Here is a 21,262-nt window from a genome sequence, read left to right as displayed (position 1 = left end):
ACAGGACAGAACTGTAAGTGACACAATTGTTCCTTATTACTCGTACTTCCTGCTGATGGGTGAAGATTGATAACCACATGATTGTAACTGGCCATCTAGGAAAACAAGTCCTAATATTTTATGGCTACATCTACATCCATCTACCATTAGAATGTATTAACACCAGATATGGAAGAGATTAGTTATGTGATTTCCACGCGGAATTCCTTGGAAGTTTCTTCAGCTGACTGTTCTGTGTGAAAAGAATGGTCTGAAAGGAGAGAACACCGTCCGGCGGCCGGCAGTACACTGAAACAGCTTTAAATAAAAAAAAACAAATGTTTCATTTCTTTTAAAAATAACTTCATAAATAGGTCGAAAGTTTTAATATTTAAAAGTTATTTCAGAAATATTTCATTCTGGAATCAGCTAAATTTAGTTAAATAAACACAGCTAATTACAAATTAGTAATATCTCAATCCAAACATTTCGGATAAACTAATCTCAAACAGGCAAAGAGTTCAAAGCAAAGATGTCCATTGCAGTCCTGGGATCGACTCCCAATCGACGTGTAGCATGAAAAATGTTCAGTTATGTTAAGTCGGCGACTATCTTCTGTCGTTCAAGACACCTGTTCGGTTTATGGTATAGGCTTAACTTTACCTTACTTACTAATCGTGGCTAATTCAGTATAAATTTTACTTTACAACTTTTTCCAGGTTTTCTTAAAGGTAAAACTATAATATTGGCCACCCATCACCTGGAGGTGATCAAGTACACGGATCATATAATTTTATTACAAAATGTAAGTACCAAATATTTTTTGAGGAAAGCTTTTTATTTTCAGTATTGATTTACTTTTAAAGAACTTAAAACAACCAGTTTTATAATAATTTTTAAAATTGTGAACACGAAAAATCAAGTAAATAACTCTATTTTTTAATGAAAATATATTAGCTTTTGAATGCTAGAATAGTAGAAAGCAGTGTTAACCTATTTGTTTACTGATAGCATGAAAAGTTTTATAAAGTTTATTAATTTTCGTTTATAAATAAGCCTTTTTAAGAATTGACCGTACCTGCAATTAGCAACCTGAACAAACTATTTCTTATATTGTATATTTTTTGTAAACAATATTATTTTTTGTTTTATTTTGTATGTATTTATTTTTATTTTTTTTAATCTACTTATAATACACTTCATCGAATTAAATTCTTTGTATGCCTCCGAAGAAATTGGATGAATTTCCAAGTCTAGAAGTTCTCCAGAAATTTCGAATGAGAGTAAAAGGGCTGGCGTGGAAAAAAGGGAGACGTCTGATACTTCCAATAAGCAGCCATTAAATGAAATGAAGGAGGAATTATCTGACTTATTGGGCTGTGTATATGACGTCATTAGTAAAAACATGATACGTATTTAGTTAAGAGAGACCCTAAACTATGAGGTTTAAAGTGTGAAGTGGGTTAGTTTATCGTAAATCCGATAGATGGTGCAGAAAGGTGCTTTATTAATATGCTTCACACTCGAATTCTGATTTATATTGTTTTCTTTTACATTAAATTATCTACTGTTTAAGGGTCAAATTGAAGATCAAGGAAGTTTTCAAGAATTTTGTGAACGTGGACATGATTTCACTAAACCTGTGGTCTATGTCGCGAATGAAGTTCATGACCGTACAGGTCCTAGAACTTTCTTGAGAATGTTATCTTGTAAAGTGAGTATTTCATTTTTCTAATTTAATCTAGTTTAAGACTCATGATATTTCCTCATTTCTCATTTGAAATTTCCTGGGATAATGTTTTGCATTTTTAATCTCATTCATTGGGTTTCTTACAGAGAGTAAAATAAAACGTTCTATCTAAAAAAAAATTATAAATTCATTTAATTGAAATTGTTTACTTTCGTAATGAAATATTTGTTTCCAATAATAAATTTGTTTTCATTTTAATCAAATATAAAGTCAACATTTCTGTTGATTTATTCAATATCTCAACGTGACCGTTCGCAAAAATTTTATTTTAAAGTAACGATTAATTTATTATTTATTAACTAGTAGACCAGACGGTGCTTCTTTCTACTATCAATGTTTGATTTTATCATTGTAAATTTTATTCTCTTAATTAAAAAAAATACATTACACAGGTTTTTGGTTACGAATATTTCATTTTTAAGTAAATATTTATGTAAACATTAATTTGTTCAAAGTGTTTTACAATATTACTTGTCAGGAGTTTGATTTTACAAATTATTACTTTTTTTTTAAAGATTTTTTATTGTTAATATAGATTAATTTGTTGACTTTTTTACCAATAAATGTGAGAAAGGACTATTAGTAATGACGACCCATTTCTGGGTAATGTGGAATTCAATATTTAATGACAAGAAGAACTTATTACAGACTATTCTTTTTAAAATTTGTTGGAAATCAACTTAGAATTTCGAATAAAAAGAAAGTTGGCTTTAATATCGTACATGGTCTCTGTAATAAAATGATTCTGTTCGTGAAACCATGACATCACAGCTCCTCCATTACCCCAATAAAATTAATTTCCCAAGAAACGTATCAAACGGAACTTAAAAAACTCTTGTATTACTGTCGAACTAGACTTTTTCGACATGAATTTTTTTCCCTGACATTTCACACTCATCAATACCTTTCCATATAAGAGTTAGAAACGTACAATTGCCTAGACCGCACTTTAGAGGAGAGCTTAACCCCCACTCTTAAAACTGTTCAAAATGAATTTTCGTGGAAAAATACTTAATAAGTACTTTCAAGAACTGGAAAAGTCATGTGAGATTTTTTTCCTTTTGTAATTTGCAGAGCATTAAATCGGTAAGCATTACTGGTGATGACAGCTCAATAGCAACAGATTGCGATATAGAAGTGGAGTCTGTAAAAGAGACTTCCAAGGAGGAGTATACAACCTACAGAGGCAACGTTTTCCTTGGATATGTCTTGAGTGGAAACGGTGGTCTTTCCAGATTTATTTTGTACATAACTCTCTTATTGACGGCACAGTTTTTCGCTAGCGCTTGCGATGTCTATGTTGCAAATTGGTACACCATTATTGTTTGATATTATAATAATACTATATTATGACTCTGTCTATTAAAAATGGCTAGGCCAAAAATTACTTCTTTTCAGGACAAACAAAGAAGAAGATAGGTTAGGAGAAGCACATTCAAATGTAGACAATCTGTTAACTTATGGTGCATTAGTTGCAGCTTTGTTTGCTGCAGCCATTTCTCGTGGAGCTGCGTTCTTCTTGATGTGTTTGACTTGTTCCAGAGGATTACATAGTTCAGCTGCTGAAGGTGTACTCTCCACTGACATGTCCTTCTTCAATAGTGTCCCCACAGGTTTGTTACTCAGTCATAATTGAGCCGTTTATTTTGAAAGTGGCATAAGTCACTTTGTTTTTAAGTCGAGATATTTAAGGGTTTGCGTTTTAACATGTTTAAAAATATGGATGCTAACTTTCGAGAAGATTTACTTGTACTTGTTATCTCATGATACTGATATTTCAAATTGCAAATTTTTTAAAAATGAAAAGATACCGTTCAATTGTATTTAGTGTTGCCATTAACTCGTTTTTTTTGAAAAAGTGACTTATGCCACTTTCAAAATAAACGGCTCAATTATAAATAAATTTGGTACATACGTTTACTGCATTTTCAAGGTTATGACTAATTTCTTTGATTCCAACTACGAATAAAAATTTTAATAAAGTAATTTTTGCTAACTTGATTGAGAGTTGTAAAGGGTTCGGTTGCAATTTGCTAACCAAGGAATCAATTTCAGAATACCTCCATTGTTCTAATCCTTCACATGTACCCCAATTCCCAAAAAATATTCTCCTCCTAAGAGTTACATTGTGTACATTCTTACTGCTAAACACTGTTCACATTTTTCAGGCGGCATCTTGAACAGATTCTCCAGAGATCTTGGATCAATTGACGAGATTCTACCAAAAGCAATTCTGGATTCTAACCAGGTAATCAGACAAGATATTAGAAGTACAGCTGTTAAGGGCGGTTGTGTCTTTCGTAAGTTTCCATTTAACTTCTACAGTTTAACTTCTAATGTACGCCTCTCAATAGCTCTCAGTGGCACATCTAAATAATATTTGTCAGTTTCCTGGCAAAAAGTAAAGTAGGAAACTGTTCTTAGAAATCACGTGCGAATTTCCTTAAAGAAATATTAGCAGTCAATAAAATCTGGATGTAATGTAACTTCTGGTACAAATAAAGTGATAAGCGGGGGTGTAAAAAAATACATAATTATTGAAATTTCTTTTTCTGAATTTAATTAACAATTTGTTGAATTTATTAACATTTTCTAGAGTATGCAGCGCAACGTATTCCTGCATATTTCCTATCGTTTGTTTAATTTGTTTGCAATCAAAAGATATAAATTTATAATTAGTTTTGTCATCCGGAATGAAGTATGCAATATTAATTATAAAAATTATTAGCCATTTTGGCCCATTCCAATTTGAATAATATGTCACAGTAGGTAACATTCGACCCTCATCCTCATCCACCATTATTAAAATTTAAATGGAGTTTTGTTTTTTCTTCTGGAATATAAATTGAACACCCATTAAATAAAAGTTGTTCAATGCAATGCCGAACAAGTTTGTATTAAAACTCGACTGCAGGTTGTTGAGAGAGAGAGAACGGAGTTTGTAGAATTAATTTAGATTGTTTTGTAAAGCACAAGCAATTTTGCATTTTGTACCAATTTCACTTATGCAGCTCATCTAAACTTGTATTGCGCAAAAAAAAATCAAACCAAGGGACTTGCACTTTCAAGCTTGTTTCAACAATTCTGTCATGTGGTATACTCTGATTAGAAAGCAACTTCGCGTTGATACATCTTTGCAAAGTTACGGGAAAGTAGAATTCGTATTTTAGTAAAACATTATTAATTATCTAATTTTTTGTTGTGCTGTAAATTTAAGCGACTTAAGAGCTATTTAAACTTAAATTGTCATTACCTCCTAAACTACTGCAATTCTAAGTTTGATATTTGTCTAATATAGGAACTGGCATAGCACACTGTAGAGCAAAATTTGGGAACTCTCTGATTATTAAGAATTAGGGATTTTATTCTACTTAAGTTTGAGCTCTGAAAATACCATCTCTCAGTAATTTCAAAACTAACGCATAACCAAGCTATTTTTGATTTTCAATGAACAATTAACATTGGTCTATAATTGAGCGTAATGTCAAAATGTTCTATTAAGCACAAAGCAAATATCTATGCGAGATTTGTGCTGTAGAAATTGCTACACTATTGCTTCTGTGTGATTTATGTTTGTCATATGAAGTTAGGTATAGACTTTATAGTACAATGTTTTTTAATGATGATTACAATTTATTTTTATTTATTTTATTTATTTGCCTTTGATAGTTGCTTAAAGGAAGGAGTTAAAGATTTCTTCATACTACTTTTGTCCCATTAATAAATTTTGTCAGTCATAATTACTTTTAATTTTAAGCAAACTTTGTTATTAAAGTGATAATAATTAGAGTAAAAGAAAGTAATGTGGGCACTCCGGAATTCTTACCTCATGCGCAGGAGTTTAGAAGAGAAGTTAGTTATAATAAGAATTACCTAAAACTGTCGGGCGCATTATTGTTAAATTCCAAGCGATAATAATAGTCAGTCATTACAATATCTTATATCATTCACATTCTTGCGCGACAACATAGCTGGTAAACATTTGAAATTGACCAACCAGTGGACAATTAATGGCCATAAACGGTGTTGCCCTGGCCATTCATTGCCTTCCCCTCAACTTGCACATTGCTTTATAATAAAACTTGAAAGCTCTTATTTCTCTTAGCACATTTTGCCCTTTAATGAATACTTTGTTCACACTAATTAAATTTCTTTAGAATGTTATTGATTTTAGCGTTGTTAAGTTCCACATGCCGCTCAAAGCGCATTGCTTCCGATTTGAGCAGCAAATTGAACCGCCGCCGTTTATAATATGTAAGATCCAGAACAGCATATTATGCTGATGTACGAGCATTAGAACTGCTGGGCAGAAGCTGCGGCCAGCCGCTATTTTTCCCTCCCAAAATTAGGGATTTTGTACAACATAAAACATTTATTTTCCCACCTTCCTAGTCCGAACAGTTCCAAATTACCGAAATTAATATTTCGCCAGGATTTGAGGTCACTTCAAAACGTATACAAACGCATAATTTGGTTGGGTATTTACATAATTTGACAATTTGTTTGGTCAGAATTTTTCAAAACAGAAAATACAAAGGAAGCTGAAACTAGGTAATTCATTTCTACCTTTTCGGCTACCCTTTGAAACAGCTTTTTCTCTAAAGCGTTGGAACTCGAGCCATTATTAGTACCAAGTAAGGTCTTTTTACTGTTATTTAAAACTTTTTCCTAGAAAATAGTTTTCTAGAGGATTTTTACGACCTACGAGTTTAATTCAGTCTACGAGCAATTTCCACCAACTAAATTTAAGAGATTTCCAATTTTAGTTTTAAGACAATTCTAGTTTAATGGAGAGCTTCTCTTCGCTTAAAAAAATATTTTTTAGACGTCGGCGACTTTAAATAAATTCAAAAAATATTAATAGTAAGCATTTAATACAAATTTGGCAGGTATTCGGCCAGGTGCTGGGTGCTATAATCACCTCAATGATAGTGAACGTTTGGCTCATCATACCTGTAATTATATTCACCGTCATTGCTACCACTATTAGACGCTATTATATGAAGACCTCGCTAAATCTAAAGAGAATGGAAAACATGAGTATAACTTAATATTGATGAGGCTTAATTCTTTGAATTTACATTATTTAGGTAAGTCTAGTTATTCGTTTTACAAAGAAGTATTTATTATTTCAGATAGAAGTCCTGTATTTATACATCTCAGCACCTCTCTCCAAGGAATTGCAACCATCAGGGCGCACGGATCTTCAGAATATCTGCGAAGGGAATTTGACTTGCATCAGGTAATCTACCGTAAGTTCTTTAGTAGTTAAAGATTTATGTACTTATTTTCGTGAACATTCTTTCCAGTGCATGTTCCTTTGCCAAGAAATGGAATAAAGAAGGGCACTCCATTTTATTGCAAGAGAGGGCTCCCATGAAGTCGAGAGAAATCTGAACAATGTAGATGTAATACTAAATGAGATATAGGATGATAAAGTTTACTAATCTTTAATATTACCCTAACTTTGTTTTGCTATGATTGCGAGAAAAAAATGGTCAAAAATGCTGAAAAACAGGATTTTTAGAAATAGTTCTTTTGTTTTCTAATGCTGATTTGGGTAATTTTTGTCGTTTAATTATTTACTTTCTAAGCAGTTAATTTTTTGTTAACGAGATTTTTGTAGTTTTTGGGAAGTTTGAGTTTATTTATCTAATGATAGATAAATAGTGATTATACTACTTTCTCTTGAGGGTGGTAAAAATATTAATTGCGATTGCAGTACTTTTCCTTGAAAGGGCAAAGTGGAATTAATTAAGCGAATTCGGCGCGATTGTAATCCTTTCCCTTAATAGTGTAAGAACTGGATTTCACTTAAATATCTCTTAACCTCTTTATCCTGCTAAGTTTTACCAAATTCGGGCAAAGATTTTTACTAAGTTATTATTAGTAACTAAATATGGCCTTACTTGTTCGAGGCTAACACTGCTTCCATTAAATGTACAGCGTTGAGACCTCCAAAAGACAAATCTACATGAAATTTCGAAAAGAATAACACCTCATTCGCAAAAAAAGGTTGACGCGTTTAGGTGCTACGTTGGTTATAAAAGAGGTAACAACAACAAGAACTACAATTTCTGAAAATGCCGTTTTTACCTTTTTTTGGCACCAGCTCTCTCGATTGTATTTGATCTGTTTTCTTTCAAAAAAATTACTTCATTTTCTTGCAGTTTTTGCTGAACTATGGGCTAATAAAATTTTGCTGTTTAAGTCGGACAGTAGAATCTGGTTTAGAGCTTTGTTTCTATTCTCATGGCATGTTAAAAATGACTTTATGCTTTCTGCAGGATCTGCACACAACAACTCTGTACACGTTTCTTTCCGCCCAGCAAGGATATTCGTTCTCGTTGGATCTGATGGGCATCATCTACTTATCATGTGTAGTATTCCTCTTCATCATCCTTAGCAGCTCTGATGGTATATTTTTATGGAGTTTAAAAATTTGTAATAATAATATCTGTTTAGTTCGTAAACATCAAAATAACTATCTTCTCTGCCATTAAAACAGAGTTACGGTATGATTTTAGTCCAGCCAATAATTTATTTTTATCTCTTTACTTCTTATTGTTTTCTGTCTGCTATTTTTTGAGTAAAATTTTCAATTTAGAGTTGTTATCGGATATATCCGTATTGAGGACCTTTAAACCCAAAAAGTGGTTTTTACAAATGTATCTGTGAGAGTATGGTTACAAATAACTCAAAAATTAAAAATAGCAGGAAGTACAAATTTAATCAGGTTAGACTCGACCAATACGCACACCGGAAGAACAATTTCACAGAATCATTTTGAGATTTTCTCAAAAACGGCTCCTACATTTGGTTTTAACTCTGCTTATGGATCTGCAACTTTTATTTACAACAATTTCCCGGTTAAAGGAAATGTCATTTCCAGTAAAATTAATTAATTACCTATTTCAAATTAATAATGAGTTAATTTGTTACCAAAATTCCAAATTGAATCGGCTGACCGGTACTGCCATTTACTATATTTTGTATTTTTTAGCGACTTTAACGAATTATGAAAACTGAGGTAAGAGAAAGTCGTGTGAGTACCCACATTGCAGTAACTTACCCCAGGACTGTACTCGGGTGGAAGCGTAAATCATTTCAAAAAGCACATTTATTTATTGTTTTTTTACTGTAATAAAGGAGTTCATGGAGCAGACGTTGGCCTGGCAATATCCCAGGCGATGACAATCACCAAATTGTTGCAGTGGGGCATGAGACAGTCTTCGGAAGTCGTAAATCTTATGACTTCTGTGGAGAGACTGTTGGCCTTCATCAGTCTACCACGAGAGGAATCAGATACAGGTGAGTTACTTCGCAACACAAAACAGATGTGATAAGAAATTGTGTGCTTTTTAGTAATGCTAAAAAGTTAGAGTTAGAAGTTACCGGAGGATACCCCCAATGGGGAAGAGCGACTACTCAGACTGTTGTTAATCTGAAGCTCCCATCTAGAGCAAACTAGCCTATCTGGAAATAGAGTTGGAGAACAACTGTGAGCAATCCGTTCTAGAGAATGTTTTTGAGTTACAGTTATAATTATTTATTTGGATGGAATTTATAATATTTGTTTTCTAAGTCATTGGAATATTATTATTTGGGTCATATTTATTGTTCATTTTTTTTTATTGTTTTCTATTTTTAATATATTGCTTATTATTTATCTTTCCTCTGAAGGAGGAGAAGCTGTCCTACGGAATACATCCGTCCGTTCAATTTCTGGCTTTTTGTAGGCTAAGAACCTAGATAGTCATGGAACGTGATGTCAGGCGTAGTAGTCTATCCTTACTTTCTGAAATTAATGAATCTTTCAGCTGAAAGCCTGTAACTGAGATCTTTTACCACGGCTCTTTAGTTAACTCAATGATTTATCCGCTCAATTTAACTCACTGAGGTCGGTAGAAGTAATGCTGCGAGTAAATGTTGTGTTGTCTTACGGCTCCGAAATTTGGGGCAGCAAGAATGCAGTTTTTTACTCTAAGGTGGTGTTAATCATGAAGGAGGCTGTCAGTTGACAGTTCTTTTTTTTTGAAGACAGTAAAGTGTGAACAACATTTGTTGTAATCCCTTTATTTACTTTAATTAAAACATAATTTCAGATAAAATATGTCCACCACCTCAACCTTGGCCAGAAATGGGAGAAATTAAATTCAACAATGTTACACTGACCTACGATAAAGAAAAGCCGCCCTTCATTGAAAATTTAAATCTTCACATCAGACCTGGAGAAAAGGTATGTTCTGCTAGTTATATCAAAGTCTCTGAATTTTCTGTTTAATGATTGATTGGTAAAGTGCCAGCATATATGTACCTATATGGACAGGTTAAGTGCGTAGGACTGAACAAGCTTCAGAACTAAAGGATTAATTAAAATAGGAATATTAAATTTCACGCGTAGATACCGTACAATAGACAAGTAAATGATAGGTATTGATTAGCTATCAGAAAGTGGTGCTGTTTGTGTAATAAATATTGAAGTGGCGTTTGATGTGAAGTGGCTTTAGAAGCGATCAGCGGGTGAACTTGGGGAATTTTTTAATAAAAAAGTTCAGCTTTCTTCACGAATTACGGTTTGAGCTCTCTTACCCCCGTAAGAAATGAGAGCATTGCTTCCGTGACAGTTATTGCTGATTGGATTTTTGATAAGAAATTTATCGTTCAGATCACCTGAACTCTAGCGGTGTTAGGGAGCAATTGTAGTATTTCAAAGAACTCATAGTTTCTCTGATTGAAACAGTTCATTGGACTTGAAAAAAACACATCCGCACTGGTTAAATGTTTAGAAAATAATTAATGACCAGGTCTTACGGTGTGCAGCTGCTTTTACTTTTAGTACTCCATGAGAATTCGAAGGCAGGTAGTCTCAAACATTTAACAATGGCGTTATGACGTTGAATGAAAGACTATTCAAGAGAGTTCAATAGGTCCATCGCGTGATGAGGTTTTTCAGGCAGCTGACGGATCAGACAAGCACTTGTAGTGAGTGACAAGTGTTTTGCGGAACTGGTAATTTCAAAACGTTTATTTCCTTTGAGAACTAAATATCGACAAATTTATACGATTGCAACATTTCCTTTTATTTAGAGTAAGAGAGAGTAAAAATCATATAAATTTTATCTTAAAAATTTTTGAAGGACTTCATCTAGAGGTCCAGACAAAATTCAGACTGAATAATAAACTAAAAATTTAGGAACAAGAAAATCTGACTTGGGAGTCCGTGATACGGACAAAAACATTTAAATTTACGAAGTCTGTAGCTAAAATGGACTGTCGGAGTGACTTATTTAAGTTGTAAATCGATTTTTCACTGCCCATGACAGTTGATTTTATTTTGGACTTGATAATTTACCTCTCTAAGAAATGATAGGAATACTTAAATGAAAAATTTAACTTATTAAGATATTACGATGTTAGAAGTGTAACATAATTATGAAGCGATAAGAAGCCGATAACCTGTAAGTTGCTCTGGGTTGAGTTGGTAACCTTTGCATCAAATATACACAGACTGTGGAAGGTACTAGTTGGGCGGCAAGTCCCTAAACAAACATTAAGTTTCAAGTAAAAGTTGTGTTTCCTCTTGGGCGGGCGAAATCTCTTAGATAAACAACTTGAAGAGAAGTGAACAGGACTTGGTAGAATCTTACCGGCATATAACCAATCTGCATCTCCATAACCTTTCAACATTCGTTTGCCGCATTTTGTACCACTATCTTCTAGGGCAAGTTTCCTGACTGCACCATTCATTTTAGTGAAAGTCAGTCGACCATTCCCTTCCAGTCATGGCTGTTTTCTTCGAAGTCAGTATTTTAGTTTTTCTTGAGTTCTTGAGGAGGAGGCGCCCTGTGCATTATAAACAGATTTTTCATTCTGTAAACTCAAATTTAAGAATAATTAATGCAAACGCAGCGTTCCGCTGTTAAGGGCAGTCAAAAGAAGTGATAAAATTGTTTATAGCAAACATTTCGGTTTGCTGAATTTTCTTTGTCGCATGTACAGATTGGAGTAGTTGGTCGCACCGGAGCTGGTAAATCTAGTTTGGCGAACGCTCTGTTCAGGCTCACGCCTGTAGAAGGCTCCATAACTGTAGACGGAGTGAACATAGCCGAGCTCTCTCTGCGTAGCCTCAGATCCAGTATCGCCATTATTCCACAGAATCCAGTCCTCTTCTCTGGAAATCTACGACGTAATCTAGACCCCTTCAATGAACATCCGGATTACGTCCTTTGGAGAGCTTTAGATGAGGTACAGTTTTATACATTTTTTTCTTTCCTTTTTTTTTAAATACCGCTGTAGCCCGTATTTCTTATCTGTTCACAGTTAGATCTGAGTGAGTTATTGAAGGAAGGACATGGTTTAGACACTAGAATCAGCGAAGGAGGCAGTAATTTCAGCCTGGGACAGCGACAGTTAGTATGTCTGGCCAGAGCTGTCATCAAGAACAGCAGGATCATCGTACTGGACGAGGCTACAGCAAGTATAGATCCTGAGTTAGTAATTAAACTTCAAATATATGCAGCTTTTTTGTTGAGCTTTTATACTTGCTCTAGGACCGTACTTTGGTCAGCCAAATTTACGGAATTGAGTTCCTACAGGAAATTCCGATCTAAAGGAATTTTAATCTGGAAGTTTATATTCCTTTTCTCTAAATTTATGCCTGTTGCCCACACGGAGGAAGTTTATTACTTTAATTTGAAACATTTACGCAGAATGCTGGCTGAGTCGAAAGTTTTCTGCAGTATCATTTAAGTAAATGTATGGCCTCATAACCTGTACACTATCAAAAGTTATTAAGTTCGGAAATCAAATTTTAAATTCGAAGAAGATCGGTTGAGTTGAAGTGTCTAAGTAAATGTTCTAATTTTTCTTGCGATATCTTCACAAAGTACTTAGTTTGAAGGAAATTCTAATACGCACATTGTGGAAAGAGAAAATTGTTAGATATCACACCAGATTTTTTATTTTCTCTCATTTATTTTCAAGAGTCCTCTTGAATGTGGATCTTATGAAATCGTTTATATGAATATTGTTTATCTTACAATTACCCGACATCAGAATCAACAGTTTCAATGGCCCAAAAAAAGAGCAAGTAAAAGCATGTTGGGTATTTGATTGAAAAGTTGATAAATAAATCAAGTTAATATGATAACTAAGATTGGCCAGTAAAAGAATTGTTATTTCTAAGTTTTGCAATGCCAATTGCCACTGTTTATTGCACACAAACTTTATCGCCTAACTCAAAACGACTATTAAAATTACTGCAGCTGATTTCTAGAACAATTTACGAGCAGTATCCGTTCTTCTTACGAAACTGCTAATGTGTATCCAGCCTTTTTGAAGTTTGCCTATTGAACTAAGAATGTTTTAGTTTACAAAGTAGCCGTTAGATAGCAAAGAGGTCTCTTATACGTATTAGATTAATAATTTTCTTTCATGAGGGGGCCTATCACGTTTATTTGTGTCAATTTACACTAGACAAAAATTTATAATTTGAAAAAATTCACCTCTCAGTCATTCAGGTAAAGGTTTTATTATAAATTGCATAATTTAGAAAAAATTATTATGTATAGATAATTCGAAGTGTGAACTTTAAACTTCACATTTGAAAAAAAAGCCTCATGGTTGACACTTCAAAGTTTTGTAATTTTTATGAAAATATTTCTTTTGATCTTAATTTATTTTTGGTATTTTTCAGGACTGATGGTCTAATTCAGAAAATAATCAGGAAAAAGTTCAAAAATTGTACAGTGCTGACCATAGCTCACCGACTACATACTGTAATGGATTCGGATAGAATTGTCGTTATGGATGCTGGATGCGTTGTGGTAAGTTTCTATCTGAGGCGCTTCAACATCTGAGGTCATTGAGACTATGGTGTGGGGTTCCCTGGTTACAACGCCGTACAGAGAACTGTAGAAACTTCTGGATACTCGAACTAAGGCCTCTTCAGTTCAACTTCTTCCTTTCCTTTCTCATTTTAGAAGTTCTGCTACTTTTTCTACTGAAAATTAGTTTTTGTGTCGTAGCAGAGAGGAATCCAGTTCACGTTCCTTCTAAGGCACATTTGATTGCATTTTTTGGTTTTACGATTTAATCAGATGTACTAGATGAATGTTGTAATTGAGGGAGGTAAACTCTTGTAATTGGTCCGAATAAATTATAGACCGATTCTAAACTCATTTCGAGAAAGAGAAGATTTTATAAGAATTACGTGGGGAGCTGACACAAGAGATCTCGAAACTCTATGCTGAAACGAAAATTAGCAGTACATCAAGTTAGTGCGTGTAGTTACTGGTGCTCCTTATCAAGTTCTGAACATTTTGAAGGGGCATAACTATTTTTATTTTTTAATCTTCAGACCTCTCCATAAAAACAACTTCAACTCCTAGAGGATAAGAGCAACAGCAAATTTAATTTCACCAATCGTAAGAACATTTAACTTTCCATAATCTTAAAATTAGGCAAAAGAAACAATTTTCGAAATTCACAACATCTTCCTCTCTCACTAGCTCTGTTTCCATCTGAGCTGGTTAATTATCCCTTAAATTATTCGCAGTGGCTCTTTTCATATGTTTATTCTATCTTGATTTACTGGTTCAGGTTTTTCCTAAATGCACAATAAAAATATTACGTACAATAACACTCTTGTATTCCTAAGCTTCACCCTACCTTGTTGAGCAAGGCGTTGTGAGTGGAAGCTATAGGGTTGCCTGTGTCATCCCAGCTCGAGTGGCATGTGGCCTTAGGAAAGAGAAAAGAAAATTGACAGTGGGCGCTTAACCAAGGCAGTCCAAGTACAATAATAAATAAAACAAAAAATCAATCTTACATCTATTTACATCCTTTTCTTGTTCACCAAGTTTTTTAATAAAACTGGACTTAGCGTTCTTAGAGATAAATGTGAAAAGTGCATAATGATTTGACGAACATCATAAACAGAGATAGTTCCAGACGAAGTTAATTCAAATTGATTCCTCATATGCAATGTACCTCATGTACACCAAAAACTTATGGAAAATTTAACTTCCTTGCCATTAGTGTGACTAAACTCATTGTAAGCTCCAACACCCCTAGAGTTGACGCCATTTTTAGGAAAATGTGAGCTTTAAAACTTATAAAGTGGTCTCTTCCTCGAAATCTGTTGTGAATCGTTACTTTTTTTTTCAGAACTATTGTTTGGTAGGTGATTGCTTTTAATGATTAGCTAGCTTGCGCGTGCTTTAAACCTAATAAGTTGCACACATTAACTATCTCTAGAGACTTCACTGGGATGCCCTGAGGGCATGTAGGTTCAAACCTAGGCTGAGATAACGGACTTTAACTGTTAGTATTACAGGCCCTAGAGGAGAACTTTACTCTTGGTGGGAGTTAGGTATCTCCACATGAATTTAGGGTATTAGTTAATAATTAAACTTGCTTTTTTTCGAGATTTTTTAAACGATGTTTCCATTAACCTTGACATTTTAATGAAAAATACTCATTAATAAAGTGGTAATAAAAGGGTTGGAAGCAAAAAGAATTACAAACCCGAAGCGAAGGGTGCACCAAAAAACCCAGTTCATACGCTTTAATCAGTCTCTCTCCCCTTTTGTAAAGGATGTTCACTACCGTAGAATGGGATTACCAACGGCCGAATGGGGAAGCCATTTTAATTTCCGTCCAAAATCACACGAGTCCAAACTGTATCCCTCTGGCTACTACATTGGTCTGTTAATTACATTTAGAATTTACTGAAGATGTTTTAGCAGTGATTACTGGAATTTCCGACTCAGGAAATTGATGATTTAGTAAAGGTAAAATAATTGCTTGACTTAAATAGTCCCGAATATCGCTTTTGAGTCGTGTCTTTGGGATTAAGACATTAACTGACCTGATTGCAGATGCGAATAAACTTAAATACTTGAACTATTAATTTCTGTCGAATCGTGAGTTTTAATTTACTGAACTTGTATTTTCGATCTTTAAGTGGACAATTCTTTTCTAGTATAATCTATGACAGATAAGGTGAGCCAGATTGTTAGTAATATTAAATAATTTTACTAATCGACGCCATCTGAAAGGGCATCGATAAGTAAACAACCCAATATTTTTCCTTAATGATGCTCAATTTAATAAGTTGTTTTGATGCATATGTTATTTTGCGTCCTACTATTTCATATTTTATCCTCAGTGTTGTATTGACGGAACTGATGAATACATACATTTGAAAATATGGCTTTACTTTATATAAACAGAAATTAAGTTATGTACTTATAGGTAAAAGTTTCTCTAAGGTTTATATTTTTGAGGGGCCTATGTCAAGTAGACCAGAGGTTCACTCCGACATCTGCTGTCGATTTGACAAGGGAGCAGCAGAGGCTAAATAGGGAAGACAGGCAGCAGATAGAGAAATTTTAGTCAGAGCACGGTAAACAAGATGTCTAAAAAAATTGAAAATTTTTATAAAATTTAGGCAGATGTGATTTCTGCTGCAAAAGCCTTAGTGCAGGCCAGTGAGCATTATGTGCAAAAAGTTGTCGGGTGACAGAAGAATGGAATCAAAATGCGAATTAAAATGAATTCCCGTATCGTGTTGGCCTTAAGAGTCACTATATTTCAATAGTTGTGCCATAGAGAGCTCTGCAAGGCGCAACACCACACAGTGGAGACTAATTATGATGAGACTGGTTGCGTACGTGCGCTGAGTCGCAAAGCCTTCGTAACGTTACAGGTCACGTTGTATATAGGCTCACTCTCCTAAGTGTAAACTTACTTCCAAGGTCTATAACATTTTCATTACGTTCTTAAATAAGTCGGAATACTCCATAATCCAAATGGTTTGATTTCAATTTAAATTAGTGGTTTGTTGGATGTTGAATGGAAAGATCGTGTTCCAGTGAGTCTTAGATGTCGTTTAACATTTTTAAAACCGGATCAATGAAGTTACGATTTTAGGAAAAAGAAAGTTGGTTTTATTATATTATGCATTTTATTATAATATATACACGTTCAAATACACTTTAGGACAGTTCTGAGACAAGAGGTAGGCTTTCCTTGCTAACTGACAAGACGTCCGATAAGTTTTAGGTCCTAAATTTGTTAAATTTTGCTGAATTTTCACGACTAATATATATATAATATGATAGATATATCTTTGATTAAGATGTATTGTATTAAAATAAATATTCGTATAATTCTCATGAGGTTATAAACAAATGTACTTACAGGAGTTTGGCGTGCCGTACCTTCTGCTGCAATCAGCCGACAGTCACCTATCCAGAATGGTGCAAGAAAGTGGCCGAAGCACGGCACTGCATTTGGCCATGCAAGCTGAACAAGTAAGTACTTCTGGAAGATTCTCTCTTCTGATAAATTTTTTCTAAACCTCTAGAGTTGTAAGTTCGCCTGGACAAGTACTGGTCAAACAAAACGCGATTTGCAGTATTCTAGTTGAACGTATGTCTGGAACATTAACGGGAGAGAAAGTACTACTTCCTATACCTAATCCTCTCATTTTCGAGAACCGGGCTACTCGGGCGAAGGTTGGGCATTATTTAAGCGTCCTCCAGCTGGTACCAGGCCGCTGAAGCACTTGGATCTGAGAGGTTTTTATTTTGGGCCTGCATGCCACTGTAAGTCAATATCACTAACCTCTGTAGAATAAGGATAGATAGCTCACCCATTCAACCTAGCCTTCCGACTTTTTATATTCATGAACATATCAACAATAAAAGTTAATCGATTTAATCATACTCGTAGTGGGGATCCAGCTTTTAACAAGTGAACATCGTCTCTATAAAATTTCAATTTTTTTGGTGGTTTGATTAGTGATTTTTCTGTGAAATTTGGCAGAGAAGTAGTTAATGTTATAGTTGTTGATACTGTATAGTTTTAATACAATCATATGAATAGGTTTTGAAATATTTATTGAAGAAATAATTGTACATTAAATAAGTGAGTAATTAGTTGAAGATAAAGTGCAGTGTGGTGGGAGTACTAGGCAGTGAGGCTGTGTACAAACAGACGTGCATGAGTTAGACTTATGCACCCAGAACTTTAAATAATACTATCGCTTTACAGACGCTCTTTACAACTATACTACCACAGTTATTCTGAATTTTTTTTTTTTTTATTAACAAAATTAATAAGCATTTCTCTTTTTTCTCTCCCAATTTTTTAAATTTGTTTTCATTTATTAAAATGCTGTCTAATGTGGATATGATGAATGAAATGAAAAATATGTTGATGCAGCTAAGAGCTGAGTTAAACGAAGATATGGAGGAGAAAAGAAAGTTAACATTGTCAGATTTAAAAGAGAATATAACTTTCATTGAAAATAAAGTAGAATCCTTAAATACGCGAATTGGGCATACTGAACGAGAGATTCGCAAAAGAAACATTATTATATTTGGAGTTGATGAAGAGTTTAATGATTATTGGGAGTTGGAAAATTTTGTTTGTTATTTTGTTGATGATAAATTAAACCAAAAATTGATTCCAGAAGATATAGATTTTGTTAGAAGATTGGGTAATAGAGGCAATAAATCACGTCCTATACTTCTGGGCCTGCGAACATATCGTACTAAGCTACTTATTCTCCAAAATGCAAGGAAATTGAAAGGTACAAAGTTATACATTGACCATGATTTTCCCCAAGATGTTCAGCAAAAAAGGAAACTTCTTAAAACAGAAATGATGGAGGCTCGTAGAAGTGGCAAATACGCTGTTCTTAAATATGACCGCCTTATAATGCAAAATAATAACTACAGAATGAAGGATAATCATACAGAAAATAAAAAACGGCTCTTATCTATGTCTCCAGCAAAATGTGACTCCGACCTCGGCCTTAAGAAAAACAAATCTGAAATGGATAAGAATAAGGCAAAACAAAATTTAGAACGTTTTTCATTCAGAAGTCGGTCAACTTCAGAAAGTAATATTTGTGGTGGAAAAGACAGTCAATCAGGTAGTAGAAAGAAGGGAGATGCAACTTCTTAGCAGTTACAATTTTCTGAGAATTCCCTGAATACATTGGCTTACAACGTGGCAGGTCTCAAGGGTAAAGCGGATGCAACTGGATTTTTTGATTATATTAGAAATTTTGATATATTCTTTTTATTCGAAACATTTGTTACTGAAGAAGAAATTGGTCTATTCGAACATAAATTTAATGGATTTCAAACAATTTGGATTCCAGCTAAAAGGCATTCAGTGAAAGGAAGAGCTTCTGGAGGACATGTTTATGGTTTTAAAATAAATTTATCGAGGTATGTTAAGTTTATAAAAATTTCTGGTTTTAGTTTAGTAGAGATAAATATTAATAAAACTGTTCACATTGTTCCGATATACCTAAATTGTAATAACTGGTTAAATGATTTTAATCTATTGTATAATTTGGTCTTAGAAAATAATAATATGAAATTTCTTCTAATTGGTGATTTCAATGGTAGAGTTGGGAATAATCAGAAAATATCAAAAAATTGTTTTGTTAACTGTGATGTTATTGAAAATTATAAAAGAAATTCTAAAGATTGTATAGTAAATAACAATGGCTTGAAACTGTTGGAGTTGTGTAGCGATTTTAAATTATTCATTTTGAACGGGAGAACCAAAAACGACCTTAGCGGCGAGTGGACGTTTGTAAATGCAAATGGCAGTTCAGTGATCGACTATTCCTTGGTGGATGCAGAATTGTTACCTTTAATAACAGACTTTAGGGTAGACTCTTTAATATATTCGGATCATATGCCTATTGTGACCTCCATACTTTTTCATAATTATGCTGACAATAACCATATCCTCCCTCTTTGCCCCAAACTAGATTGGAATAAACAAAATAAGGTAAACTATCAAGAAAGATTGCAATTTTTCCTTAACTCTATCAATTATCTAACTGAGAGCACTGAACAGAAAATAATTTTTTTTTGTAAAATTATAAAACGGTCATCGCAATATAACCCGAATCCGAAAAAGTCAAAATTTAAGGAAGGTTGGTTTGATAAAGATTGCCACCACTCTCGAACCAATTCTTTTAAATTTCTAAAAAAATATCAAAAAACAAATCTAGAGGAAGATAAGTTAGGGTATTTGCATCATAATAAATTGTATAAAAATGTTTGTGAGTCCAAGAAGGCTGAATATTACGCGGAAATAGTAAATAAAATTAATAATATTTCGAATACGAAAGTTTTTTGGGCTTCAGTTCGGAGATTCAGAAAGAAGGACAACCGCTTTACGGGAAATATTACTGCAAAACAGTGGGTAGAGTACTTTTCAAATTTATACACTCATGAGATTGGCGCTTTTAGTGTTCAGTATGCCGAACCTTATGTGTTTAATGATGAACTAGACAAATCGTTTACTCTAGTGGAACTTGAAAATGTTCTTATGAAAGCTAAGGATGGTAAAGCACCTGGTCTAGACCGCATTCCCTTCGAATTTTTTAAAAATGCTACACCAGAATTTCAATATCATCTTTTGGAAATTTATAATGAAATATTCATTTGTGGTGATACTCCCTCGGCATTTAAGAATTCCATAATCTTCCCTCTTTATAAAAAAGGTAATATAAACAATGTTTCCAATTATAGAGGTATCTCCTTCAACAATGCAATTAGTAAATTATGCACTGGGCTTATGTTACAAAGGATAACTGATTGGGCAGAGAGGGGGATCTTGAGGGACTTTCAGGCAGGATTCAGGAAGAATTGTTCGACAATTGACAATATATTTAATTTAGCTAATATTGTAAATTTAAAATTAAGTAAGAAGCGACAAAAAGTATATGCGTTCTTTGTCGATTTGTCTTCTGCATTTGACAATGTGGATAGAGCGGCTCTATTTTATAAACTACATAACTTAGGTTTGTCAACAAGGATGGTGAATGCTATTAAGGGCTTGTTGAGTGATACTTACTCTCAAATATGGTATGAAAACGGTTTAACCGATGCATTTGAAACGACTACAGGCGTCAAGCAGGGCTGTGTTTTAAGCCCTACTTTGTTTTCACTATTCTTGAACGACATTGAGGACTACCTAGATGGTGGGGGTGTACTGATTGAGGGTGAGAGGATAAATATCATGGCTTATGCTGATGATATTGTATTACTGGCCTCGGAAACGCAATCCCTGCAAAGGCTGATTAATTGTCTCAATAAATATCTCAGCACTTGGAATTTAAATATCAATCTAAGTAAGTCTAAAATAGTTATTTTTGGTAATGGTTGTAAAAGATCGCGAAAAGAAAAGTGGTACTTTGATAATGAAGAAATTGAAGTTGTAAATAACTATAAATATCTCGGGCTTACTCTTACCCCAAAATTATCGTTTAAAAAACACCTAATTGGAAAAGTTAATAAAGCAAAGTTAGGGTTAAATTCTGTCTGGCACGAATTGATTGAAAATAAATGTGTATCATTTGATTCTAAAAATCGGATATTCAATAGTGTTAGTCGATCTGTCCTGTGCTATGGGGCACAGATTTGGGGGGGAACGGAATATGTCGAAGTCGAAAAACTATTGAGGTTCTTCTTGAAAAAACTCTTCAGGTTG

At 33.8% G+C, this 21,262-nt stretch overlaps 1 protein-coding gene across 2 annotated transcripts in view; it reads left to right on the top strand.

Annotated features, from left to right (window-relative positions):
* The window catches only part of LOC141456584 (ATP-binding cassette sub-family C member 4-like), a 34,435-nt gene that overhangs the window by 9,439 nt on the left and 3,734 nt on the right, over nucleotides 1-21,262 (top strand). Inside the window, exons 13-26 of one of the 2 annotated variants that reach the window (XM_074132738.1) lie at nucleotides 699-784; nucleotides 1,556-1,693; nucleotides 2,804-3,039; nucleotides 3,128-3,342; nucleotides 3,898-3,977; nucleotides 6,619-6,769; nucleotides 6,865-6,971; nucleotides 8,017-8,146; nucleotides 8,879-9,040; nucleotides 9,835-9,968; nucleotides 11,732-11,977; nucleotides 12,053-12,222; nucleotides 13,428-13,557; nucleotides 16,939-17,049. In XM_074132738.1, coding sequence (XP_073988839.1) covers nucleotides 699-784; nucleotides 1,556-1,693; nucleotides 2,804-3,039; nucleotides 3,128-3,342; nucleotides 3,898-3,977; nucleotides 6,619-6,769; nucleotides 6,865-6,971; nucleotides 8,017-8,146; nucleotides 8,879-9,040; nucleotides 9,835-9,968; nucleotides 11,732-11,977; nucleotides 12,053-12,222; nucleotides 13,428-13,557; nucleotides 16,939-17,049 — 2,096 coding nt within the window. Of the gene's footprint in view, nucleotides 1-698; nucleotides 785-1,555; nucleotides 1,694-2,803; nucleotides 3,040-3,127; nucleotides 3,343-3,897; nucleotides 4,030-6,618; nucleotides 6,770-6,864; nucleotides 6,972-8,016; nucleotides 8,147-8,878; nucleotides 9,041-9,834; nucleotides 9,969-11,731; nucleotides 11,978-12,052; nucleotides 12,223-13,427; nucleotides 13,558-16,938; nucleotides 17,050-21,262 lie in introns of both variants that reach the window. The other variant, XM_074132739.1, reaches the window with a different exon arrangement.

Source organism: Rhodnius prolixus, unplaced genomic scaffold (assembly GCF_049639745.1).
Source record: "Rhodnius prolixus isolate KJV_2025 unplaced genomic scaffold, Rpr scaffold_4, whole genome shotgun sequence".
Taxonomy (NCBI): domain Eukaryota; kingdom Metazoa; phylum Arthropoda; class Insecta; order Hemiptera; family Reduviidae; genus Rhodnius; species Rhodnius prolixus.
The sequence above is the reverse complement of the archived record's forward strand: the minus strand, read 5'-3'. Positions and strand labels throughout refer to the sequence as shown.